Genomic DNA, 27,418 nt, shown 5'->3' on the forward strand with positions numbered 1-27,418 from the left:
GGCGGGGAGACCTGGTTCTGGGGTTCAGAATCTCAAATTAGAATTTCTGCTCAGAGTCACAATATTTGGGACCCAGGTCCAAACATGGTTGGAGCCAAGATTCAATCTCTGGGCCTGGGCTGAAAGTTAGGATCAGAAATCTAATTCTGGGGTTGGGATCTGGATCTGGAGCCAGAGCACAGGCAGCAGGTTTGGGGAGCCCAGTCCTGAGGCTGAGGCTCAACAGTTGGTGTCTCTGGTCAGAGTCTAGGGTTGGGGTCAGGCCACAGAGGTCAGATCTGAGAGAGTTCCATTTGGGAGTCGGTGTCTCTGGCTAGGACCCAGCATCCCGGGTTGCTGCATGGGGTCAAGCACTCTGGTCGGTCCCATGGAGCTCTGCACTGCAGCTTCCCTCTCACAGGCCCCGCAGGGCGCCCCCTGCCTCTGAGGATGAGTCACTGCAGCAGCCGCGCCCTGACCCTGTTGAGCAGCGTGTTTGGTGCGTGTGGCCTGCTCCTGGTGGGCATCGCGGTCAGCACTGACTACTGGCTGTACATGGAAGAGGGCACAGTTCTACCGCAGAACCAGACCACCGAGGTCAAGATGGCCCTGCACGCCGGCCTCTGGAGAGTCTGCTTCTTTGCAGGTACAGCCCTCACCTGTCTTCCACTCAACAGTTTCTGCCTTGCCTGGGGTCTGAGAGTCTTAGCCATAGTCCCATCCATTGGGTTCCAGAAATCCAGAAATGGATCCTGATTCTCTACTGGAAGTTCAAATTTCTACGTGGAGTTCCAATGACTAGCCCTTTATTCCTGGATCTAGGAGCCCCAGTGCTCCAGGTCCCTAACCCCTAAGGAATTCTGGAGTCCTTCCTTAAAGTTTGTAGTCTAGGTTTAGAACTTGTCCACTGCACAATTTCAGTGCTGAATGGGCAAGATTAAAAAAAAAAAAATGCATGGGACGGGCGCGGTGGCTCATGCCTGTAATCCCAGCACTTTGGGAGGCCAAGGCAGGAGTGTCCCTTGAGCTCAGGAGTTTGAGACCAGCCTGGCCAACATGGTGAAACCCCATCTCCACTAAAAATACAAAAATTAGCTGTACGTGGTGGCGCACCCCTGTAATCCCAGCTACTTGGGAGGCTGAGGCAGGAGAATCGCTTGAATCCGGGAGGTGGAGGTTGCAGTGAGCCGAGATCACGCCACTGACACTGCACTCCAGCCTAGATGACAGAGTGAGACTCCATCTCACTCTGCCTAGCTCTGACTGGTGGTGTGCACCTGTAGTTCCAGTTATTCAGGAGGCTGAGGCAGGAGGATTGCTTATGTCCAGGAGTTCGAGGCTGCAGTGAGCTATGATGGTGCTGCTGCACTCTAGCCTGGGTGACAGAGCAAAACCCTGTCTCTAAAAACAAAAAACAAACAAACAAACAAACAACAACAAAAAAAACTATACCTCCCAGGGACCACAAAGACCCATTCATTGTAAGAATCCTGGCTCCCCAGACCTCGTCCTCTTTAGGGACTGTGAGTTCCGATCTACAGATCTTTTGTTGTTTAGGACCTAGAATTCTAGCCTTGTCCTCCTCCAACCAGGAGTCTCTAGGGCAGCCAGAAAGAGGAGTCCCGGGCCAGGTGCAGTGGCTCACGCCTGTAATCCCAGCACTTCGGGGGGCCAGGACGGGCAGATCACAAGGTCAGGAGTTTGAGACTAGCCTGGCCAACATAGTGAAACCCCATCTCTACTAAAAATGCAAAAATTAGCTGGGCATATTGGCATGTGCCTGTAGTCCCAGCTACTCAGGAGGCTGAGGCAGGAGAATCACTTGAACCCAGGAGGCAGAGGTTGTGGTGAGCCAAGATCGTGCCACTGCACTCCAGCCTGGGTAACAGAGCGAAAAAAAAAAAAAAAAAAGAAGAGAAAAGAAAGAGGAATCCCAGACAGACATCCACCCACCCCCCTTTCCCAACACCCCTGGAGTAGTACGGCTTGTAACCCTTGGGCTAGGCCTTGCACCCCCAACCTGGGGTCTCCCCTCTATCCATCCTGCCCCCACCCCCACCCCCACAGCCTCTCTAGAGCTTAGGAGCCTCTCATCCAGGCCCGTCTGTTTCTCTTCCCCCCAGGTCGGGAGAAAGGTCGCTGTGTGGCCTCAGAATATTTTCTTGAACCAGAGATCAACTTGGTGACGGAAAACACGGAGAATATTTTGAGTGAGGGGATGTGGGGGTGCTTAGGCACAAGAGAGCAAGATCACAGTCGAGTCCTGGAGTCCTGGGAGGGGGCAGGACTAGGGAAATGGTGGGGTCCAAGGGAAGGAGGGGAGGCTTGAAAGAAGGCAGAATGGGTCAGGCGTGGTGGCTCACACCTGTAATCCCAGCACTTTGGGAGGTTGAGGCAGGTGGATCATCTGAGTTCAGGAGTTCGAGACCAGCCTGGCCAACATGGTGAAACCTTGTCTCTACTAAAAATACAAAGATTAGCTGGGCGTGGTGGCACGCGCCTGTAGTCCCAGCTACTCAGGAGGCTGAGGCAGAAGAATCGCTTGAATCTGGGAGATGGAGCTTGCAGTGAGCCGAGATTTCGCCACTGCACTCCAGCCTGGACAACAGAGTGAGGAAAAAAAAAAAAAGGAAGAAAGAAAGAAAGAAGGCAAGGCAGAGTGGTTAGGTAAGGAGAAAGGGCAAGGTTGAAAGGGTGAGGTCCGGTTGGTGAGGAGCAGTTAATCAGAAAGGGGGCGGAGTTAAGCCCAAGGAGGTGTGGCCTGTGTGAGGGGGCGTGGCAGGCCTGTGTCTGCCGAGGAAGTATCAGGGGAAGGGGAGGAGTCAGTGGGGAAAGGGAGGAGCCAAACAAAAAGGCAGAGGTGGTGACGGCAGAGGTCAAGGAATGGGGAAGTGTCCCACTGGAGATTCCCTCCTCACCCCTGTCTCTCCCCATCCCCTCCCCAGAGACAGTGCGCACGGCTACCCCCTTCCCCATGGTCAGCCTCTTTCTCGTGTTCACGGCCTTCGTCATCAGCAACATCGGCCACATCCGCCCGCAGAGGACCATTCTGGCTTTCGTCTCTGGCATCTTCTTCATACTATCGGGTGAGCCTAAGGACTTGTGGGCTGGGGGACCACTTCTAGTTCCAGGGACCTGTGGTTCCTTTTCCACTTAGCCACTTCCTTGCTGTGTGGCCTGGGAGGAGTTGCAGACCCTCTCTGAGCACCACTTTCCTTCTATGTGCAATGGAAATAGCAGTGCCCACTGCAAAGCGTCCTTTAGAGGACCACATTATAGCGAGGGCTAACTGGGTGCTAATTAGGTACCAGGCTCGGTTCTGATACTCACAACAACCTTGTGAGGTAAATCCTATTAATAGCCCATTTTACAGATATGGAAACAGACACTCAGAGGGATGAAGTCATTTGCTCAGGGCCATACAACTAGTGAGAGGCAGAGCTGGGAGTGAAACTCACGCAATTCGCCTCCGGAGGCTGTATTTTTAACCACTGCTGATAAACTGCAATTAACAGTTTAAAAGACTCCTTATTTTCTGTGCAATATTTTATTTTAAATTTTTTCAAATAAATGGAAAAGTCCAAAGAATTTTATAGCGAACACCCATGTAGCCACCACTTGGAGTCAAACATTAACAGATCACTAGACTTGCATGATCTTGGGTCTGTCCATCTGTCTATATGTCCAACCATCCATCAATCTACCTTATTGTCTAGAAGCATTTCAGAGTAACTTTCAAGCATCAGTACCCTTCACCCTACTTACATCATCATACATGTGATTAGCTAGAGTTCAATATTTGTTTATGGTTATTTTTTTTCTTCTTTTGAGGCACAAGCCTCTTTTGCATATGTGAAATCACACCCATCTCCTAACGTCACTACCTAGGAGTTATTATTAGCACTCACTTGATAAAACGGGGGTTCCAACGCCCAGAATTGCAGAGAGTTGCCCAAGATACCAACATAAACTATTTCCAGAGGACTTGAGTTCAGAGTTCCCGTCCAGAGTTCCAATAAAGCCTTTTTTCTTTCTTTCTTTTTTTTTTTTTTTGAGACAGAGTTTCGCTCTTGTTGCCCAGGCTGGAGTGCCGTGGCATGATCTCCACTCACCACAACCTCTGCCTCCTGGGTTCAAGCAATTCTCCTGCCTCAGCCTCCCAAGTAGCTGGGATTACAGGCACGCACCACCACACCCAGCTAATTTTCTATTTTTTTTTAGTAGAGACGGGGTTTCTTCGTGTTAGTCAGGCTGTCTTGAACTCCCGACTGCAGATGATCTGCTCGCCTCGGCCTCCCAAAGTGCTGGGATTACAGGCGTGAGCCACTGTGGCTGGCCTTTCTTTCTTTCTTTCTTTTTTAATTTGAGACGGAGTCTCCCTCTGTTGCCCAGGCTGGAGCCCAGTGGCGTGATCTCGGCCCATTGCAACCTCTGCCTCCCAGGTTCAAGCAATTCTCCTGTCTCAGCTTCCCGAATAGCTGGGATTACAGGCGTGCGCCACCACGCCCAGCTAATTTTTGTATTTTTAGTAGAGACAGGGTTTTGCCATGTTGGTCAGGCTGGTCTTGAACTCCAGGCCTCAAGTGATCCTCCTGCCTTAGCCTCCCAAAGTGCTGGAATTACAGGCATGAGCCACCATGCCTGGCCTAAAACCTTTTTCTTGAGTGTTAATCTCCTCCAGATTTCAACTGAGTCCAATCCAATTCAGTCCAATTCAGCTAAAATCAGCCCAAATCAACTCAGCTCGAGTACATTTAACGCCATCCATCCAACCCAGCTAACCCCAATTTATTCTGACTCAATTCTTCAGTTCAATTCAAATGAATTCAACATAATTTAGTTAAACTCAAATCAGATCCTTGTAATTCAGTTGATGGTTTATGAACAAACCCCACTGCATGTCTCGTCTCCATTCTGTCCCCTGGGGCCGGCACTCAACCCTCTTTTCAGTGGCTGTGCAAATAGTTGAAAAGGGATTCTCCAACTAAGCAACTGAGATCCAAAGTGCCTGATCCAGTATCCCCTCCTCCAGTCTCTGCTCCTCACCCAGCCTCCTCTGGGTTTAACCTCCCCCATGCCTTCAACCTAACCTGAAGAGACCTTTTCCAGGGAAGGCAGGGTGCAACCTCCGTGCAAACTTGAATCACAGTGTGTGGAGCCAGACACTGAGCTAAAATAAGACATGGAGAATATCACGATCCTAGAGTGCCAGAGCGGAAAGGTCTCATCATTTTTCAAATGGGAAATTAGTGGCCTAGAGAGAAAAAGTGGGGCAAGAGTAGATAGCATGGGGATTTTTATTCAACCCGTCAAAATCATTATAAGGAAAGTCCCATTGTTTGCAGTTCACAGGAACCGAAACAGGGGCTTGAAGAGGCGACATAGCTCGTCAATGGCAGAACTGGGATTGGAATCTAGGGTATTCTGATTCCTAAATCCAAGCTTATACCACCCACTGCACCAGGAACTGACAGCCCAAGGTCACGCTGAGGATCAGTGGTGCAGGCAGGCTGGAAGTCACGTCTCTAGGGTAACAACAGAGTAATTTGGAAGAGATTGAATCCAACTGCCTGAATTCCTTCCTAGCATTCATTTCACAGGCTATGACCTGTGCACTCCACCCCAAGGTATCCAGGCATGTGCTGCCAAGCTTGTGGGCTGTTGTGGCTGAAGGCCACATGTTGTGAACCTGGAAAGAACTGGGTTCAAATCTTGCCTCTACCACTTACGGTTTGAACCACAGCCTTCTTTTGTGGAGTTATTGAGGGGAAAAATCTTGGTCAGTGGTTGGCAAGCTTTTTCCACTTAGGGCCAGATAGCAAATATTTTAGGCTATGTGAGCCACAGGTTCTCCGATGCAACTATTCAGCTCTGCTGGGAGGCAACTTGGCCACTGTAGTGCAAAAGCTGCCAGGTTAAGCAAATGGGAGTGGCTGTGTTCCAGTGACTACTCGTGGACTCTGAAATTTGAGTTCAATGTAATTTTCATGTGCATGAAACATTCTTCTTCTTTTGATTTTTTAAGTCAAATTTTAAAATTTAATTTATTTAAATTTTTGTTTTTTTTAAATCAAAGGAAGAATAATAGGTAAAAATCATGCTTAGCTCACAAACCATACAAAAGCAGACAGTGGGCCAGGTCGTCATTTGCCAACCCCTGATTTAGATCATGAATGTAAAGCATCTGACCCAGTGCCTGACTGTAACAATAAGTGCTCAACACTTGTTGTTTTAAGTAAATAAATAAACATAGTAATCATAGTAGTAGTACTAGCGGTGGTGGTGGTGGTGGTGGTGATAGAAGTAATAGTGCTAGTAGTAACAACCAACTTTTTAAAATTTTTATTTATTTATTTTTTTGAGACGGAGTCTCGCTCTGTTGCCCAGGCTGGAGTGCAGTGGCCGGATCTCAGCTCACTGCAAGCTCCGCCTCCCAAGTTTACGCCATTCTCCTACCTCAGCCTCCTGAGTAGCTGGGACTACAGGCACCCGCCACCTCGCCCGGCTAGTTTTTTGTATTTTTTAGTAGAGATGGGGGTTTCACCGTGTTAGCCAGGATGGTCTCGATCTCCTGACCTCGTGATCCACCCGTCTCAGCCTCCCAAAGTGCTGGGATTACAGGCTTGAGCCACCGCGCCCGGCACAACCAACTTTTTAATTTTTTTTTTTTTTTTTTTGAGATGGAGTCTTGCTCTGTCGCCCAGGCTGGAGTGCAGTGGCCGGATCTCAGCTCACTGAAAGCTCCGCCTCCCGGGTTTATGCCATTCTCCTGCCTTAGCCTCCCGAGTAGCTGGCACTACAGGCACCCGCCACCTTGCCTGGCTAGTTTTTTGTATTTTTTAGTAGAGATGGGGATTTCACCGTGTTAGCCAGGATGGTCTCGATCTCCTGAACTTGTGATCCGCCACCTCGGCCTCCCAAAGTACTGGGATTACAGGCGTGAGCCACCGTGCCCGGCCTAACTTTTAAATTTTTATTTTACTTTTTTATTTTTTATTTTTTTGAGATGGAGTTTCGCTCTTGTCGCCCAGGTTGGAGTGCAGTGGTGCAATCTCAGCTCATTGCAACCTCCGCATCCCAGGTTCAAGCGATTCTCCTGCCTCAGCCTCCCGAGTGGCTGGGATTACAGGCATGTGCCACCACACCCAGCTAATTTTTTGTATTTTTAGTAGAGATGGGGTTTCACCGTGTTAGCCAGGATAGTCTTGAACTCCTGACCTCAGGTCACCCTCAGCCTCCCAAAGTGCTGGAACTGCAGGCTGAGCCACCGCACTTTGCCCTTATTTTTATTTTTTAATTTTTTTCTCTTCTGGCCAAATGTCAGCTCACAACAACCAACTTTTTTGGGGGTCCAGACAGTTCTAGGGGCTTTATACATATTAAGGTATTTATTTTTATTCACCTTGTAAGGCAGGTGCCATTAACATCCCCATTTTACCATTGGGAAAACAGAAGCATGCAGAGGTTATGTTGTTCCATAAGGCAAGCAAGATTCCAACCCCGGCTCCTCACCATGGATTATGCTGCCTCACTAAGGTTAAAAGCATAAAAGAGGAGGAGATTTAAAATGAGAGGTTAAGGACGGAAATAGTACCAATGCCTTGGGACTTGGAGTGGAATAGCCTGGTGTGACTGCCTCCTGTTCCCAATGAGGAAACCAGGGCTCAGAGAGAGAAAGACAGGGATTGCCTCAGGCCTGGTCATTGGTGGAGTTGCCCCAGGTCTGGTCATTGGTGGAGTTGTCCTCAGGTCTGGTTATTGGTGGAGTTGTCCTCAGGTCTGGTCATTGGTGGAGCTGCCCCAGGTCTGGTCATTGGTGGAGTTGCCCCAGGTCTGGTCATTGGTGGAGTTTCCCCAGGCTGGTCATTGGTGGAGTTTCCCCAGGTCTGGTCATTGGTGGAGTTTCCCCAGGCTGGTCATTGGTGGAGTTTCCCCAGGTCTGGTCATTGGTGGAGTTTCCCCAGGTCTGGTCATTGGTGGAGTTTCCCCAGGCCTGGTCATTGGTGGAGTTGTCCCAGGTCTGGTCATTGGTGGAGTTGTCCTCAGGTCTGGTCATTGGTGGAGCTGCCCCAGGCTGGTCATTGGTGGAGTTTCCCCAGGTCTAGTCATTGGTGGAGCTGCCCCAGGTCTGGTCATTGGTGGAGTTTCCCCAGGTCTGGTCATTGGTGGAGCTGCCTGAGTCTGGTCATTGGTGGAGTTGCCCCAGGTCTGGTCATTGGTGGAGCTGCGTGAGTCTGGTCATTGGTGGAGTTGCCCCAGGTCTGGTCATTGGTGGAGCTGCCTGAGTCTGGTCATTGGTGGAGTTGCCCCAGGCTGGTCATTGGTGGAGTTGCCCGAGTCTGGTCATTGGTGCAGTTGTCCCAGCTCTGGTCATTGGTGGAGCTGGCATTCAATTCTAGAGAAACCAGTGGAAGGACTAGGGCAGGAGGGATAGGGTCACAGCTGGGCATTAAATGTCTCACAGGGACCTGTGCTGGGGATGGACTAGAGGGAAAGAGACTGGAAATGTACAAACTGAGGAGGCTTGTGTAGTGGTTCAGGCCGTAGCAGATAAGGTCTGTGCTGGGGCTGGAGATGTGAGGAAAAGGCAATTGGATGGCCATGTGAGAGAGATATATTGATGGAAGAATCAATAGAATCAGATGACTGCATGTGGTTGGTAGAAGTGGGAGGAAGCTAGACAGGCATTGATTTTTTTCCAGGTCATAAGAGGCATGTGCATGCGTGTCCCCCATTAGCCCCTGATCATTAAACATGATCTGTGCATATGTTAATTCATCCAGTCTTCAAATATCCTGTATACCAGGCCCTGTCCTTGGCACAGAAGACACAATTAAATCCTCATGTATAACTCAGACGCACTCACTCACAGAACAGCTCTTGACTACCTGTCAGTCAAAGCTTTTCACACTTTTTCTTAAATTCCTTCAGTAGATTCCCATCACACTTAGAATACACCCAAATGCCTCAGTCTGGCCTCCAAGGTCTTCTATGATTTGGCTACTGCTCAGATCTCTGACCTCATCTCCTCACCCACTAGCACTCTCCGCATTGCTTATAAGTTCAGCCACATTGGCCTCATTCTTCTCCTTGAAAATGCTAATCACAGCCTCACCTCAGGACTTGGTACACTCATTATTCTTCCCTGCTTGGAAGTCCCTTCCCCACCTCCAACTCCATCTGACCCTGATTCTCAGAAGCCTCAAACTTTTTTCTCTTCAGAGTTGCTTTCTCTGACAACACTACCTAGTATTCCCTTACCCCTGCTGTACTATCACATGCTTTATTTATTTTTTAATAGCATTTATTGCTACTGTTGTGATACTTGTTTTCTGTCTTTCTGTACAAGAATGTAATCTTCAAAAGGGCTGAGACAGGCCAGGCATGGTGGCTCACACCTGTAATCCCAGCACTTTGGGAGGCCAAGGTGGGTGGATCATTTGAGGTCAGGAGTTCGAGACCAGCCTGGCCAACATGATGAAACCCTACCTCTACTAAAAATACAAAAATTGGCTGGCCATGGTGGTGGGCCCCTGTAGTCCCAGCTACTTGGGAGGCTGAGGCAGGAGAATCACTTGAACCTGGAAGGTGAAGGCTGCAGTGAGCGGAAATCATGCCGCTGCACTCTAGTTTGGTCTACAGAGCAAGACTCTGTCTCAGAAAAAAGAAGAGTGGGGGGATGCTGAGACCTTTTCTTTCCTTTCTTTTTCTTTTCTTTTCTTTTTTTTGAGACAGAGTCTCGCTTTGTTACCCAGGCTGGAGTACAGTGGTGCGATCTCCTGCCTTAGCCTCCCGTGTAGCTGGGATTACAGGAGCCCGCCACCATGCCTGGCTAATTTTTGTATATTTAGTAGAGACGGGGTGTCGCCATGTTGGCCAGGTTGGTCTCGAATTCCTGACCTCAAGTGATCCACCCACCTCAGCCTCCCAACGTTCTGGGATGACAGGCATGAGCCACTGCGGCCCAGCGGGCTGAGACCTTTTCAAACATGTTCTTGTTTGTATCTTGGAGCCTAGAAGTGTTGTTTGTATGAAGTGCAAACTGAACTATTTCCAGAATGAGTGAGGGCAGAATGGATGAGTGACAGTCCTGGGTATTCTGAGAAAAGGGATGATGCATTAACCTGACATAGTAGGGTGCTGTGGGGAGGGTGAGAGAGACCAGGGAGGGCTTCCAAGAAAAGGTGACAGCTAAGTTGATGCCGAAAGGGTCAGGGGGAATTTTTCAAGTCCGGAAAGAAAGGAGCCTGGTTTGGAGACGGAATTCACAGCATGCGATAAGGCCCTAGAGGTGAGCTAGGACAGGCCAGGCACCGTGGCTCATGCCTGTAATCCCAGAACACTGGGAGGCCAACACAGGCAGGTCACCTGAGGTTAGGAGTTCGAGACCAGCCTGGTCAACATGGTGAAATCCCGTCTCTACTAAAAACACAAAAATTAGCCAGGCGTGGTGGCAGGCGCCTGTAATCCCAGCTACTTGGGAGACTGAGACAGGAGAATCGCTTGAACCTGGGAAGCGGAGGTTGCAGTGAGCCGAGATTGCACCATTGCACTCCAGCCTGGGAAAACAAACGAACACACACACACACACACACACACGAAAGAAAGAAAAGAAGGCAGCTAAGACAGAGGTCGACGCCAGCGCACCTGTCCATGGTCCTGAAACCCAGTTGCTTTCAAGCCAGGATGGTTCTATTCAGCTTGGAATGTAGGTGACTCTTGCCTGCTGTGCTTTAAGAATTACAAAGCAGATGAAGTTGAGGGGGTGGGAAGAGAGTAAGAGAGTTGGATTGCAGAGATAGAAAGGGGGAAGGGAAGGAGAAAAAGAGAAAGGAAAAAAAAGGTTATTTTTGGAGAACCAGGGCTAATGCAAAATGGCCAGAAAGAAAAAGGAATGATAAGAATGACTTACTACAGGGCCGGGCGCGGTGGCTCAAGCCTGTAATCCCAGCACTTTGGGAGGCCGAGACGGGTGGATCACGAGGTCAGGAGATCGAGACCATCCTGACTAACACGGTGAAACCCCGTCTCTACTAAAAAATACAAAAAAAACTAGCCGGGCGAGGTGGTGGGCGCCTGTAGTCCCAGCTACGCCGGAGGCTGAGGCAGGAGAATAGCGTGAACCCGGGAGGTGGAGCTTGCAGTGAGCTGAGATCCGGCCACTGCACTCCAGCCTGGGCGACAGAGCAAGACTCCGTCTCAAAAAAAAGAATGACTTACTACAAAGAAAAGAGAAAACAAAATATTTTCCTCAGTGGAAATATTTCTTTCTTTCCCATCAGACCCTGGTCTTGACTCTGCTTATAGAGACTGGTATTTATTTATTTATTTATTTATTTATTTATTTATTTATTTATTTATTGAGGCAGGGGAAATCTGCCTCTTGGTCTGTTGCCCAGGCTGGAGTGCAATGGCACAATGTTGGCTCACTGCTACCTTCACCTCTTGGGTTCAAGCGATTCTCATGCCTCAGCCTCCCGAGTAGTTGGGATTACAGTTGTGTACCACGACACCTGGCTAATTTTTTTCGTAGTTTTGTAGAGATGGGGTTTCACCATGTTGGCCAGGCTGGTCTTAAACTCCTGACCTCAAGGGATCTGCCTACCTCAGCCTCCCAAAGTGCTGAGATTACAGGCATGAGCCACTGCACCTGGCAGAATGTTTGTTATTTAGAGCTGTAACATGAAACTTGGGCCTTAAGTCTGGGGTTGGAGTGAACTATGAGGCAGGTGTTGTCAGCAGGAACAAGATCACAGACAGCCTGGAACGACAGGCTGAGTTGTTTCTCCTGAGGACAATGAGGAACCAGGGAAGAGTTCTGAGCCTGGAGGGAGAGAGTCTGCTTTGGATTTCAGAAAGGGAGATGAGGATTTTGGAACAATGGTACAAACATGCAGAATAAGGCCTGAAGGCCGGGCACGGTAGCTCACGCCTGTAATCCCAGCACTTTGGGAGGCCGAGGTTGGCGGATCATGAAATCAGGGGTTCAAAACCAGCCTGGCCAACATGGTGAAATCCCATCTCCACTAAAAATACAAAAATTAGCCGGGTGTGGTGGCACATGTCTGTAATCTCAGCTACTCAGGAGGCTGAGGCAGGAGAATCACTTGAACCCAGGAGGCAGAGGTTGCAGTGAGCTGAGATGGCGCCATTACACCACTCCAACCTGGGTGACACAGTGAGACTCCATCTAAAAAAAAAAAAGAGAGAGAGAATAAGGTCTGATCTGGGACAAGGGACTTGGGGAAGCAAAAAGGGGGTTAGATTTATGAGGAATTCAGGAAGTAAAACAGACATAATTTGATTGTCCTTCGGTGACCATCTCTGATGGATGAGAGAGAGAAAGGGGGAGAGAGAGAGGGGAAAAGAGGAATGAAGCTGATTCCCCTGCATTTGCGTTAGGCACTGCAGTGAGTGTGATTTCTGGGCTTCCTTCAATCTTCCTTTCCTATAAACCTGCTCATATTTCAAGACCAATCTCGGTGCGTTTTCACCATGTAATGCTTCATGATCACTCTCTTTTTTTTTTGTTTCTATTTTTTGAGATGGAGTCTCACTCTGTCACCCAGGCTGGAGTGCAGCAGCATAATCTCAGCTCACTGCAACCTCTACCTCCCAGCTTCAAGCGATTCTCCTGCCTCAGCCTCCTGAGTAGCTGGGATTACAGGAGCCCGCCACCACGCCTGGCTAATTTTTGTATTTTTAGTAGAGACAGGGTTTCACCATGTTGGCCAGGCTGGTCTCAAGTGATCCGCCCTCCTTGGCCTCCCAAAGTGCTGGGATTCCAGGCCTGAACCACCACGTCTGGCCTATAATCACTCGCTTACTGCATCTCAACATTGTGGAATACGAGAAGTTGAAAGTGTTATGGAAGTTCAGAGCAAGGAAAAGTTAATTATTGGAAGGGATAGAGGAATGGTGGGAAATAGAGTGAATGAGCTTTTCTAGATGTTCCAGCTGCATGGCAAGTATATGCATTCATTCAAACAGTATTGACTAGTTGCTGGAGAATAATAAAGAACAAGGTGGATTCATTTCTAGCATCATGGAGTTCCTAGCATCCAACTGGGGATGGAGGAGTTGTCTAATAAAAAAGTAACAAATAGAAAACATAATGTTAGATGGTGCTACATGCTACAAAAAAAAAAAAAAAAAAAGCAAGTTAGGAGAAGGAGAGTGATGGGGAGGGGTTATGATATTATCTCACCCACCTGAATGTTTTTCTCTCTATCTTTCCCTCCTACCTCACCTCTTTTTTTTTTTTTTTTTTTTTTTTGAGACAGAGTCTCACTCTGTCACCCAGGCTGGAGTGCAATGGTGCCATCACTGCTCACTGCAACCTCCACCTCCTGGGTTCAAGCGATTCTCCTGCCTCAACCTCCCGAGTACCTAGGACTACAGGCCTACAGGCGGGCACCACCACGCCTGGCTAATTTTTTTTTTTTGAGACGGAGTCTCACTCTGTTGCCCAGGCTGGAGTGCAGTGGCTCAATCTCAACTCACTGCAACCTCTGCCTCCCAGATGCACAAGATATTTCCTACCTCAGCCTCCCGAGTAGCTGGGATTACAGGTGCCCGCCACCATGCCCCATTAATTTTCTGTATTTTTAGTAGAGACGGGGTTTCATTGTGTTAGCCAGGATGGTCTCAAACTCCTGACCTCGTGATCTGCCTACCTAGGCCTCCCAAAGTGCTGAAATTATAGGCCTGAGCCACCACACCCAGCCAATTTTTGTATTTTTAGTAGAGATAGGGTTTCACCGTGTTGACCAGGCTGGTCTTGAACTCCTGACCTCAAGTGATCTTCCCTCCTCAGCCACCCAAAGTGCTGGGATTACAGGTATGAGCCACTGTGCCCAGCACCACCTCACTTTTTAAACACACCACACACAGGTTTTTTTGGCTTTAGCATTTGAAAGTAAATTGCAGACAGACACGTTGATAGTTCATCTCTAAAATTGTTAGTATGCGTCCTTTAAGGGTCAGGTGGTGTGGCCTCACTTTGGGAGGCCGAGGTGGGCAGATCCCTCGAGCTCAGGAGTTCAAAACCAGCCTGGGCAACGTGGCAAAATCCCATCTCTCCAAAAAATACAAAAGTCAGCTGGGCATGGGGCATGCGCCTGCAGTCCCAGCTACACGGGAGGGTGAGCTGGGAGGATGGCTTGAGCCCAGGAGGTGGAGGTTGCCATAAGCTGAGATAATGCCACTACACTCCAGCCTGGGCAACAGAGCCAGATCTTGTCTCTAAATAAATAGAAGAATAATGACATTCTTCTACATAACTACAACAACATTATCAGACCTAGAAATTGTATAATTCCATAGTATAATTTAATACATTTTTAAACTGTCTGGCTATTTCAAGAATGTCTTTTATAACTCTTTCCCCAGAACCAGGATTCAATCTAGGTCCATGCGTGACATTTAGTTAATAAGTCTCTTTTTTGGCTGGGCGCAGTGGCTCATGCCTATAATCCCAGCACTTTGGGAGGCCGAGCTGGGCGGATCATTTGAGGTCAGGTGTTTGAAACCCTGTCTCTATTAAAATACAAAAAAGTTAGCTGGGCGTGGTGGTGGGTGCCTGTAATCCCGGCTACTCAGGAAGCTGAGGCAGGAGAAAGGCTTGAACTCAGGAGGCGGAGGTTGCAGCGAGCTAAGATCACACAACTGCTTCCAGCCTAGGTGACAGAGTAAAACTCTGTCTAAAAAAAAAAAAAAAAAACCTAATTCCACTACTATTTGTTTTTACAATATTGACTTTTTTTTTTTTTTTTTGAGACGGAGTCTCGCTCTGTCGCCCAGGCTGGTGTGCAGTGGCCAGACCTTGGCTCACTGCAAGCTCCGCCTCCCGGATTCATGCCATTCTCCTGCCTCAGCCTCCTGAATAGCTGGGACTACAGGCGCCCGCCACTACGCCCAGCTAATTTTTTTTTTTTTTTTGTATTTTTAGTAGAGACGGGGTTTCACCGTGTTAGCCAGGATGGTCTCGATCTCCTGACCTCCTGATCCGCCTGCCTGGGACTCCTGAAGTGCTGGGATTACAGGCGTGAGCCACTGCGCCCGGCCAACACTGACTTTTTAAATATTTCTCATTATTAAAATATTTTTAAAAAGCCAAGCACAGTGGCTCGGGCCTGTAGTATTAGCTCCTGTGGAGGCTGAGGTGGAAGAATCACTTTGAACCCTGGAGATGGAGGCTACGCTGAGCTATGATGGTGCCACTGCACTCCAGCCTGGGCAACAGAATAAGACCCTGTCTGAAAAAAACAAATAAATAAAAATTGAAATAAAATAGAGGAAGAATAGTATAATGAAATTCATGGATCCTGTACTCAGTTTCAACAATTACCAACATATGGCAAATCTGTTTTTAGTCATATTGCCATGTCCTCTTCTGCATTTCACTACATTATTTTAAAGTCAGTCTCAGACATCATTTTATTCACAGATATTTCAGTATATCTCTGAGTTATAAGTAGTCTTTTATTTACTATACCACAATGCCATGATCAAGCCGAAGCAAATAAGAATATTCACTTCCTATTATATCTAGTTAATGCTCACTCTTCCCTACTGGCCTCATAAATGCCTTTTCATAGTTCATTTGTTGCAAATCAGATCCAAGTTCTACATGTACATTGAGTTGATAGATCTCTGAAGCCTCTTTCAACCGAAAACGGTCCCTCTCCTATTTTTTTCTTGCCATTATTTTTTTTGAGAAATCGGGATTTTTGTTGTGTGGAATTCCCACATTGCAGAGTTTTCCAATGGAATCCTCTGTTGTGGTTTAATATGTTCATCTCTTCCGATGTTTTATTTCTTTTCTCTCTCTCTCTTTTTTTTTTGAGACGGAGTTCCGATCTTGTCGCCCAGGCTGAAATGCAATGAAATGCAAATGAAATGAAGTGCAATCTCAGATCACTGCAACCTCCGCCTCCCAGGTTAAAGCGATTCTCTGGCCTCAGCCTCCCGAGTAGCTGGGTTTACAGGCACCTGCCATCACACCTGGCTAATTTTTGTATTTTTAGTAGGGACAGGGTTTCGCCATGTTGGCCAGGCTGATCTCAAACTCCTGACCTCAGGTGATCCACCCACCTCAGCCTCCCAAAGTGCTGGGATTACAGGCGTGAGTCACTGAGTCCGGCCTTTTTTTGAGACAGTCTCACTCTGTCGCCCAGGCTGGAGTGCAGTGGCTCAACCTTGGCTCACTGTAACCTCTACCTCCCGGGTTCAAGTGATTCTCCAGCCTCAGCCTCCTGAGTAGCTGGGATTACAGGTGCCCACCCCAACGCCTGGCTAATTTTTTTTTTTTTTTTTTGAGATGGACTGTCACTCTATTGCCAGGCTGGAGTGCAGTGGTGAGGTCTCAGCTCACTGCAACCTCTGCCTCCCAGGTTCATGCAATTCTCCTGCCTTAGCCTCCCAAGTAGCTGGGACTATAGGTGTCCAACACCACACCTAACTAATTTTTGCATTTTTAATAGAGAGGGGGATTCATCATGTTTTGGACAGGCTGGTCTCAAACTCCTCAGGTGATCTGCCCGCCTCAGCCTCCCAAAGTGCTGAGATTACAGGTGTGAACCAATGCACCAGCCTATTCCTGTGTTTTCTTGTAAGCCAAGATCTAAAGGAAGCTTAGATGGATGCAGGTTTGATTTTTTTTTTTTTTTTTTGGCAAGAACACTTTACAGATAGGTGGTGCTATTCACATCCTGTTGTGTCTATTACATCAGGAGACACGGAATGTCTGATTGTCTCTCTTTTTGAGATATTAGAGTTGATCACTGGTTTGAGTGTCATTAGCTTGGTCCATGTCATCGTTTTTCTGAAGACTGAGGGACAGGGTATCCTGGTGAATGTCCTGCATCTTGGATTTATTGTTTAATTCATTTTATTTTTATTTATTTATTTATTTATTTATTTATTTTTGATACAGAGTCTCGCTCTGTCACCCAGGCTGGAGGGCAATGGCGCGATCTCAGCTCATTGCAAACTCCGCCTCCTGGGTTCAAGCAATTCTTGTGCCTCAGCCCCCCAAGTAGCTGGGATTACAGGCCTGCACCACCACGCCCAGTTAATTTTGTATTTTTAGTAGAGGTGGGGTTTCTCCATGTTAGTCAGGCTGGTCTCGAAGTCCCGACCTCAGGTGATCCGCCTGCCTCGGCCTCCCAAAGTGCTGGGATGACAGTCGTCAGCCACTGCTCCCAGCCGCATCTTGAATTTATTTGTTTCTTCATGGTAACATTTCATTTGTTCCTCTTTCCTTGTATTTTCTATAACCTGGACGTTCTGTCTAGACTAGAGGCTCGATAACATTCACGTTAAACATCATGGGCAAGAAAAGCCAGAGGTGCCGCCGTGTACTTTGTATCCCATTACTCCAGGGAGCAAATAATGTCAGGTTGTCACACTATGAGTGGTACCAGCTCGAACCCTTGGTAAAGGTGGTGTCCATCAGAGCTCCCCGTGGAAAAGGTACGTTTTTCTTTTTACAATGAAAAAGCAAGACCAGGCACAGTGGCTCACGCCTGTAATCCTAGCACTTTGGGATTCTGAGGCGAGAGGATTGTTTGAGCCTAAGAGTTTGAGACCAGCCTGGTCAACATATTGAGACCCTGTCTCTCCAAAAACAAAAAAAGGAAAACAAAACAAAAAAGTTAGCCAGGTGTGGTGGCGCATACCTGTTGTCCCAGCTACTCCAGGGGCTGAGGCAGGAGGATCGCTTGAGGAGTTTGAGGCTGCAGTGAGCCATGATCATGCCATTGCACTCTAGCCTGGGTCATACAGCAAGACCTCATCTCAATAAATAAATAACGAAATGAAATGCTAGTGTGCAGGTAATACTTTAGCACTTTGAAAAAAAAAATCTCTGGTTTGGGATACTCATATTTTAAACTTTTTATTTTGGAAAAATTTTAACATTACAGAATGCTTGCAAAAATAATACAATGAACTCTTATATCCTTCACCTAGCCCAGTTTTTCAACATTTTACCACATGTGCCTTTCTGTCTCTCTCTCGCTCCATATATATATGATCTATATACACATATATGTATACACATATTACATATACATATATACATATGTATACACATGTTATATATATACACACACAAATATATACATATGTGTGCACAAAAAATATATATATACACACATTGGTACAACCACTTGAATATAAGTTGCAAACACTTCACTAGTTCAGCAAGTATTCCCTAAGAACAAGGGCATCCTCTTACCTAACCACAGTACAATAATCAAATTCAGCAAGTTTAAGGTCTATAAAATACTATAGCTAATACCTAGTCCTATATTTAAATTTCACTGATGCGAAATTTTTTTTTTTTTTTTGAGACAGTCTTGCTTTGTCACCCAGGCTGGAGCGCAGTGGCTCAATCTTGGTTCACTGCAACCTCTCCCTTCTGCCTCAGCCTCCCGAATAGCTGGAACTACAGGCTCATGCCACCAAGCCTGGCTAATTTTTGTGTTTTTAGTAGAGACAGGGTTTCACCATGTAGGTCAGGCTGGTCTCAAACTCCTGAGCTCAAGCGATCCACTTACCTCGGCCTCCCAAAATGCTGGGATTATAGGCATGAGCCACCACCCCTACCCTCCAATACTGTCTTTTTTTTTTTTTTTTTGAATTGGAGTTTCACTCTTGTCATCCAGACTGGAGTGCAATGGCGCAATCTTGGCTCACTGCAACCTCAGCGCCTCCTGGGTTCAAGTGATTCTCCTGCCTCAGCCTCCAGAGTAGCCAGGATTACAGGCACCCACCACCACGCCCAGCTAATTTTTTTGTATCTTTAGTAGAGACCGGATTTCACCATGTTGGTCAGGCTGGTCTCGAACTCCTGACCTCAGGTGATCCATCTGCCTCGGCTTCCCAAAGTGCTGGGATTACAGGTGTGAGCCACCACGCCCGGCCTTTTTGTTTTTGTTTTGTTTTGTTTTTGAGCCAGTCTTGCTCTGTCACCCAGGCTGGACTGCAGTGTGCAATCTTGACTCATTGCAACCTCCACCTCCTGGGTTCAAGCGATTCTCCTGCCTCAGTCTCTCAAGTAGCTGGGACTACAGACAGGCATGCGCCATCACACCTGGCTAATTTTTGTATTTTTAGTAGAGACAGGGTTTCACCATGTTGGCCAGGCTGATCTCAAACTCCTGACCTCAAGTGATCCACCCACCTTGGCCTCCCGAAGTGCTGGGATTTTAGGCGTGAACCACCACGCCCGGCCCAATGCTATCTTTTTAACTGTCACTTTTTCCTGATTCAGGATCCAATCTAAGATCACGCTTTGCATTTCCCTATTGTGTCTCTTTAGTCTCCTTTCATTTTTTTTTTTTTTTTAGTACGTGGAGGATACCATGTGAACCTTTCATTTTTTATGGAGCTCTGCTTCCTTTTTTGTTCTCTTTTTCAATCTTTCATGTTGATGTTTTTGAAGAGTGCAGCCAGTTGGGCTGTAGAGTGTCTCACTGTCCTCATGAGTGGATTCAGGTTACACATTCTCAGCAGGAACACGACATAAAGGAGGTAGTGGCTTGCTCAGCTCTCTTCTCCGGAGGCCCGTGGTGTCGGTCTGCCCTGTTGCTGGTGATGTTAACTTCGATCGCTTGGTTAAGGCGGTATCTGCCAGGTTCTTTCAGCATAAAGGAAGCTTTTTATCTCTGTAATAATTAATAGATCTGTGGGGAGTTTCTGTCATCCAGCGATGGAGCATCCTCTCGTGACTCTTGCCTGAATCTAACATTACTACTAGAATTGCAGAATGGTGTTTTCTTCTAACTCTGTTATTCCACCTACATGGATAAATTGGTGTGCTACTGAAAAGAACTTTCTCTTTTTTCTTATTTTAAATATATCAGTGTGGACTCGTGTATTTTATCTTATTTTGTTTGTAATTTAGTTTAGTTTTTTTTTTTTTTTTTTGGAGACAGTCTCACTCTGTCACCCAGGCTGGAGTGCAGTGGTGCGATCTTGGCTCACTGCAAGCTCTGCCTCCCAGGTTCAAGCAATTCTTGTGCCTCAGCCTCCTGAGTAGCTGGGATTACAGGCATCCACCACCACGCCTGGCTAATTTTTGTATTTTTAGTAGAGACTAGGTTTCACCATGTTGGCCAGGCTGGTCTCAAACTCCTGACCTGAAGTGATCCGCCCACCTCAGCCTCCCAAAATGCTGAGATTATAGGCGTGAGCCACCGTGCCCGGCCTAACTTAATTTAGTTTTTTGAGACAGTCTCGCTCTGTCACCCAGGCTGGAGTGCAGTGGTGCAATCATAGCTCACTGCAGCCTTGAACTCCTAGGCTGAAGGGATCCTCCCTTCTGAGCCTCCCAAGTAGCTAAGACAACAGGAACTAATTATTTATTTTTAGTAGAGATGGGGTCTCACTATGTTGTCCAGGCTAGTCTCGAGCTGCTGACCTCAAGTGATCTGCCTACCTCGGCCTCCCAAAGTGCTGAGATTCCAGGTGTGAGCCACTGTGCCCAGCCTCCATTCTTTTTCTTTTCTTTTCTTTTTTTTTGAGACAGAGTTTCGCTCTCTCCTAGGCTGGAGTGCAGTGGCGCAATCTCAGCTCACTGCAAGCTCCACCTCCCAGGTTCACGCCATTCTCCTGCCTCAGCTTCCCGAGTAGCTGGAACCACAGGCACCTGCCACCTCGCCCGGCTAATTTTCCGTATTTTTAGAGAAAATTAGAGTAGAGATGGGGTTTCACTGTGTTAGCCAGGACGACCTCGATCTCCCGACCTTGTGATCCGCCCGCCTCGGCCTCCCAAAGTGCTGGGATTACAGGCGTGAGCCACCGCCGGCCTCCGTGTGTGATTTTGTTAGATGCTACTAAATCCCCTTTCACATGGCGGCGCTGTTTGGCATTCCCACCAGCAATGCAGAAGAACGTCCATTCTCTCAGCCTCCCCAAAAGAGTGTGCTGTGAAGCTTTTAAACTTCTGACTACCTGGTTGATGAGAAGTGGTAGCTCGTCATATTTTTCATCTGCATTTCTCAAATTTTGAGTGAGGGAAATATACTTTTTTCAACAGGGAGATCATAAAAGACCCCTCCCCTCCCTCCCTCCCTCCCTCCTTCTCTCCTTCCCTCCCTCCCTCCCTCCTTCCTTCCTTCCTTCCTTCCTTCACGGAGTTTTGCTCTTGTTGCCCAGGCTGGAGTACAGTGGCACGATCTTGACTCACTGCAACCTCTGCTTCCCGGGTTCAAGCAATCCTCCTGCCTCTGCCTCCCCAGTAGCTGGGATTACAGGTGTATGCCATCGCACCTGGCTAATTTTTGTATTTTTAGTAGAGACGAGGTTTCACCATGGTGGCCAGGCTGGTCTCAAACCCCTGGCCTCAAGTGATCCTTTCGCCTGGGCCTCCCAAAGTGCTGGGATTACAGGTGTGAGCCACTGCGCCCGGTCTATAGAAGGTCTTTCTAAAGAGGCAGCAAGTGAAGAGAGATCTAAGTGACAGAGACAGACATGGGGAAATCTGTGGGAAGAGCATTTGGGGTAGAAGGAACAGCAAGACCAAAGGCCCTGAGGCAGAAGTGAGCTTGAGGAGTGCAAAGAAGAAAAAGAAAGTTAGGTGTTCTAGGCTGAGTGTGGTGGCTCACGCTTGTAATCCCAGCACTTTGGGAGGCCAAGGTGGAAGAACTGCTTGAGCCCAGGAGTTCGAGACCAGCCTGGGCAACATGGGGAGACCCTGTCTCTACAAAAAAATACAAAAGTTAGCCAGGCATGGTGGTGCATGCCTGTTGTACCAGCTACTCATGAGGCTGAGGTGTGAGGATCGCTTGAGCCAGGGAGGTGGAGGCTGCAGTGAGCTATGATCGCACCAATGCACTCCTGCCTGGACAACAGAGCAAGACCCTGTCTCAAAAAGAAAAAAAAATAAGTAAAGAAACTTTGGTGGTCTAAGAAGAAGAAACAGGCTGGGCACGGTGGCTCAAGCCTGTAATCCCAGCCCTTTGGGAGGCTGAGACGGGCAGATCACAAGGTCAGGAGATCGAGACCATCCTGGCTAACACGGTGAAACCCCGTCTCTACTTAAAATACAAAAAACTAGCCGGGCGAGGTGGCAGCGCCTGTAGTCCCAGCTACTCGGGAGGCTGAGGCAGGAGAATGGCGGGAACCTGGGAGGCGGAGCTTACAGTGAGCTGAGATCCGGCCACTGCACTCCAGCCTGGGCGACAGAGCGAGACTCCGTCTCAAAAAAAAAAAAAAAAAAAAGAAGAAGAAGAAACAAGGAGAAACTGATCAGAGATGGTGTGGGCAGATACCAGATTGTTTATGTACTGTAGTCTAAAAGGTCAGCGAAGTTTTCTGTAAAAAGCCAAATAATAAATATCTTCAGCTTTATTGGCCACCCAGTCTCTCTTGCAACTGCTCAGCCTTGTGAGATGTAAGGCCAGGCACAGTGGCTCACACCTGTAATTCCAGCACTCTGGGAGATGAGGTGGGCAGATCACTTGAGATCAGGAGTTCAAGACCAGCCTGGGGAACATGGCAAAATCCTGTCTCTGCAAAAACTACAAAAAATTAGCCAGGCATGGTGGTGTGCACCTATAGTCCCAGCTACTAGGGAGGCTGAGGTGGGAGGATCACTTGAGCCTGGGAGGTGAAGGCTGCAGTGAGCAATGATTGCCCCAGTGCTCTCCAGCCTGGGCGACAGAGCAAGACCCTGTCTTCAAAACAAAACAAAACAAAACAAAAAAGGCCAGGCATGGTGGCTCACACCTGTAATCCTAGCACTTTGAGAGGCCAAGGTGGGCAGATCACTTGAGGTCAGGAGTTTGAGACCAGCCTGGTCAACATTGTGAAGCCCTGTCTCTACTAAAAATACAAAAATTAGCCAGGCATGGTGGCAGGTGTCTGTAATTCCAGCTACTCAGGAGACTGAGGCAGGAGCATCACTTGAGTCCAGGAGGTGGAGGTTGCAGTGAGCTGAGATTGCACCACTGCACTCCAGCCTGGGTGACAAAGCAAGACTCTGTTTCAAACCCCCCCTTTCCCCCAAAAAATTGAGATGTAATTCATATACTATAAATTTCATATAATTCAGTGATTTTTAGTACATTCACAAGGTTGTGCAACCATCTCCATGAGCTAATTTCACAACATTTTCATTATTCTCAAAAGAAACCTCACATACCTTAGCAGCCAGACACAATTTCCCCCTCCCTCCTATTCCCTGGCAACCACTAATCTACTTTCCATCTCTGTGGATTTGCCTATTCTGGACATTGCATATAAATGGAATCACACAATATGTGATATTTTGCATCTGGCTTCTTTTACTTAGCTTGCTTTCTAGGTTCATCCCTATGGTAGCATGAATCAGTACATCGTTCCCTTTTTTGGCTGAATAGTATTCCTGTATATGGATATACCACATTTTGTTTACCCATTCATCAGCTGATGGACATTTGGGCTGTTTCCGCTTTTTGGCTATTACGCATAACACTGTTACAAACATCCGTGTATGAGTTTTTGTATGAACATATGTTTCCACTTCTCTTGGGTACATACCTAGGAGTGGAATTGCTGGGTCCTATGAGAATTCTATCTTTAACTTTTTGAGGCACTGCCAAAGGAAATTCATATACTTTTTATGTGCCACAAAATACCAGTCTTGTTTTGATTTTTAACATCATTTACTTATGTGAGAGCCACCCTTAGCTGGTGGGGACCATACAAAATGAGGGGGTGAGCTGGGTTTTGTCCATGGACCACGGTTTGCCGACCACTGCTGTAGACAATGGAAGGAATTTGGGCTTATTCTGTGTGTGCTGCACACAGAATGTTTATTTGTAGGATTCTAGGGGAAGAGGTTGATAGGGATTAGTTAGATACATTTAAGGCAGGGAACTTTGTAGCCTCCTTAAGCCACTCTTGGCATGGTTACTGTTTACAGGAAATTTCATCTGGAGAAAATGATAATCACCTCTTAGAAATTCTCAGATCGGACCTCTCCTCTGCACACTGTCCATATGCTCTATTTCCTCAATTGTAAACGGTGTTAAAAATGTACCTCCTCCAAAGAGGTGTTGTGAAGTTTGAATGAATTTATATATATTCAACACTGAGAACAGTGCCTGGCACAAACCAAGACCTATATAAGTCGTTGCTATTATTATTGCTATTGTTGCAATTATTATCCACACAGCCTCAGCTCAGGCCTCATCCTCTTCCCCCTGGAATATGTCTCCCTCCAGTCTGTTCCCAGCACCAACCAGCCCCCAAGTGTTCTTCTAACACTGGGATCTGGCCCTGTCCTTCCTCTGCTACAAACTTTGTGTAGCTCCCTAGTACCTTTGATGTCAATGTCCAGCTCCTGGGCCAGGCATTCGAGGCTCACCATGGCTATACCTTCCCCTTTCTCTAACCTCATTTCTTGTGGCTACAGCTCATGTTACAGCTACATGGGTGGACCAGCTCTATTTTCCCTCCTTCCCAAACCTTTGCCCATGCTGTGCGCTCTGCCAGTATGCCCTTATTCTTCCCTGGGCCTCATCCTTAAGACTTGATCACGCCTGTAATCTTAGCATTTGGGAGGCCGAGGGGGGCGGATCACCTGAGGTCAGGAGTTCGAGACCAGCCTGGCCAACATGGTGAAACCCCGTCTCTACTAAAAAAAAAAAAAAAAAATTAGTCGGGCATGGTAGCAGGTGCCTATAATCCCAGTTACTTGGGAGGCTGAGGCAGGAGAATCACTTGAACCCGGGAGGTTGAAGGCTGCAGTGCGCCGAGATTGGGCCACTGCACTCCAGCCCGGGCCACAGAGTGAGACTCCGTTTCAAAAAAAAAGAAAAAAGAAAATAAGACTTGAACAAAGGAATCTTTCCTTCATTTCTCTTGCCCCTGCCCCAGGCGGGTTTGGCGCCCCTTCCAGAGTCCCACAGAGCTCCGTGCTACGTCCTTGTAGCACCTATCACCTTATATGTGACTTGATCAGTGTGTTCCAATCTTCCTTCTCCAATTGCATTGTGAGCTCCTGGATGGCAGATTTAGGGGGGTAAAAGGGGAGGTGGTTGTTGATTCATCTCTGGGCTCCCTGCACCCAACCAAGGCCCAGCACACAAGGGGCTTCCGCGAAGTTAGTCCAGGACAGAATGGGGAGGAGGGGAAGACAGTGAGGTGGGGCTGGGACTGGGAAAAGGGGCCCACTTCTAATGGACGAGGGCGCCCCCTCTGCTCCCCTAGGCCTCTCCTTGGTGGTGGGCTTGGTTCTTTACATCTCCAGCATCAACGACGAGGTCATGAACAGGCCCAGCAGCTCTGAGCAGTATTTTCATTATCGCTACGGGTGGTCTTTTGCCTTCGCCGCTTCCTCCTTCCTACTCAAAGAGGTGATGTCCCTGGGACCTAGACTCTAGAGTTCTGAATGGACAGAGGTCTTGGGGGCCTGGTTCCTGAGTCCAGGAGGAAGGAGAGGCTGGAGATGCAGACTCTGGCGTCAGAGGGAGGTGGTAGCTGAGGGTCTAACCCCTGGGTCCTGGAGGAAGAGGGGTCTGAGAGCTCCAACTTTTGGGATCCTGGGGGAGGAGGGGTCTGGAGACTGGGACTCCTGGGTCTTGAGGGAGGGGCCAACCCGAGGGCTTGGACTCCTGAGGTCCTGGGGAAAGAGAGGGCTGGAGTCCTGATCCTGGGTCCTGGGATAGGAAGGGGCTTGGGGTGGGGACTCTGAGTCCTGGAGTGAGAGGAGATGAGTTGGGGTCCGGGGATGCGCGGGGGGGCGCCCCTGGGACTCTGACCTTGCCTTGCCGCAGGGGGCCGGCGTGATGTCCGTGTACCTGTTCACCAAGCGCTACGCGGAGGAGGAGATGTACCGTCCACACCCGGCCTTCTACCGCCCGCGTCTCAGCGACTGCTCCGACTACTCGGGCCAGTTCCTGCAGCCCGAGGCGTGGCGCCGCGGTCGGAGCCCCTCCGACATCTCCAGCGACGTGTCCATCCAAATGACGCAGAACTACCCTCCCGCCATCAAGTACCCGGACCACCTGCACATCTCCACCTCGCCCTGCTGAGGCCCACCCCTCGGAGCTCCCCCTGCCTCCTCTTCCTCCTTGTCCTCGGGGGTCTCCCTGCAATGCAGCGCCCCCTTCCGTCCTCGGGACTCCTCGCTCCCACTCGGAGGAGGCTGCGCCAGCTTTAGGCCCCGCCCCCTCCCCAATGGCTCCGCCCACACCCTCCCTTATTTCAATGGCCGCGCCCCCTTTGCCGGATCTCTCCTTTTCATTGGTCCCTCTCCCTCACAAATGACTCCTCCCCTTCGTTGCCCCGCCCCTTTCATCTGGACCCTCCTCTCCAAGAAAATTAGCTCCTCCCTCTTTCTCCACCAGCTCTGCGCTGGGAGCAGCCCGCGGCAGTGCAGGCGCCCAGCTCCCCGGAGCTCCCCAGCCTCCGACCTCACTGCAGGGGCTCTGGGCTGGAGAACAGGTTCGGGCAGCCGCTGGGAATGCCGACCATCCTCTTCTCCCTTCTGTCCTGGGCTTCCTTTTTCCTTGCCTAATCTCACCTCCTGACCTGCTGGGTCCTCCGGTGCAGTGGGAGGGCCGGCTTGCTCCACCCGCAGCCCCGGGGTGGCGTAGGGAAGGGGGCTGGAAGCCACGGGTACGGTTAACCCAGCCCTTCCCTCCCCATCTCCCCGACTTCCCTGGAAGGTCCCGTTCTTTCTCACCGGCTGGGCTCTTTTCTGCTTCCTGAAGGTTACCTGCCTTTTAGGGGGCTCTTGTCTAAAGGATCTTCTTGCTTTCTCAGCTATTCTTGGCTTCTTTTTCGTCTTCCGCCTTTTTCTCTCCTTTCCTCCCTCCACCTGCTCGTCCCAAGCCGCTGGGTGCATTCCGTCCTAGGCGCACACCAGACGGCCAGAATGGGGACCCTAGGGTGGAGGGAATTCCCACACGCCATCTCCACACCTGTGCCAGCCTCTCCCCCTTCGAGGCCCCGTCGAGGGAGGGAGGGGCAGTAGCGGGGGTCGACACCCCCCCAAAACCTCTAAGTCTTCCATTTTCTGGCTCTCCTCCTCATTGACGTCCCTCTTACCCCCTCAGAACCCCAACTCTGGCCTCTTTCAAGGGCCCGTCCGCCCCGTTGGACAGATTTTGGGGGGAGAGGAGGTCACCAGGAACTCGCCCACCCCTCCTTATTAGGGAAAGAGGGGCGAGGTAGCACAGTGCTGTACACGGAACCGGAATGGCCCCCGGGGTGGGGGGAGGGGGGCAGGGGAGGGACGGGGGCTTTTAGTTTGCATCGGAGGGGGGAGGGGGGAGGGGGACCCGCCGCAGTTAACCTGACTTTACGCAGCGATTTTTAACGAGGCTGGGGGGAGGGGGGCACTGGGGGTGGGGACAGGGTGGGGTGGGGGGCCTGGCTCTGTTATTTACCGTGTATCATATGTAAATATCGACAGAAACTTCAATAAACTTTATTTCAAACA

General features: G+C 48.9%; 1 protein-coding gene across 2 annotated transcripts; it reads left to right on the forward strand.

The window, feature by feature from the left end:
- The first annotated feature begins 340 nt into the window (after positions 1-340).
- Positions 341-27,418, forward strand: CACNG7 (calcium voltage-gated channel auxiliary subunit gamma 7). 2 transcript variants are annotated; one of them, XM_010380705.2, is made up of 5 exons: positions 341-625; positions 2,103-2,189; positions 2,925-3,065; positions 25,183-25,328; positions 25,749-27,418. In XM_010380705.2, the coding sequence occupies exons 1-5, from the start codon at positions 430-432 to the stop codon at positions 26,004-26,006; spliced, it is 828 nt and encodes a 275-aa protein (XP_010379007.1). In that variant the 5' UTR covers positions 341-429; the 3' UTR covers positions 26,007-27,418. The 2 variants fall into 2 exon arrangements, with proteins under 2 accessions (XP_010379007.1, XP_030768869.1); XM_030913009.1 differs by lacking the exon at positions 25,183-25,328 and having other exon boundaries at positions 405-625; positions 25,749-27,173.

Source organism: Rhinopithecus roxellana, chromosome 12 (assembly GCF_007565055.1).
Source record: "Rhinopithecus roxellana isolate Shanxi Qingling chromosome 12, ASM756505v1, whole genome shotgun sequence".
Lineage (NCBI taxonomy): Eukaryota > Metazoa > Chordata > Mammalia > Primates > Cercopithecidae > Rhinopithecus > Rhinopithecus roxellana.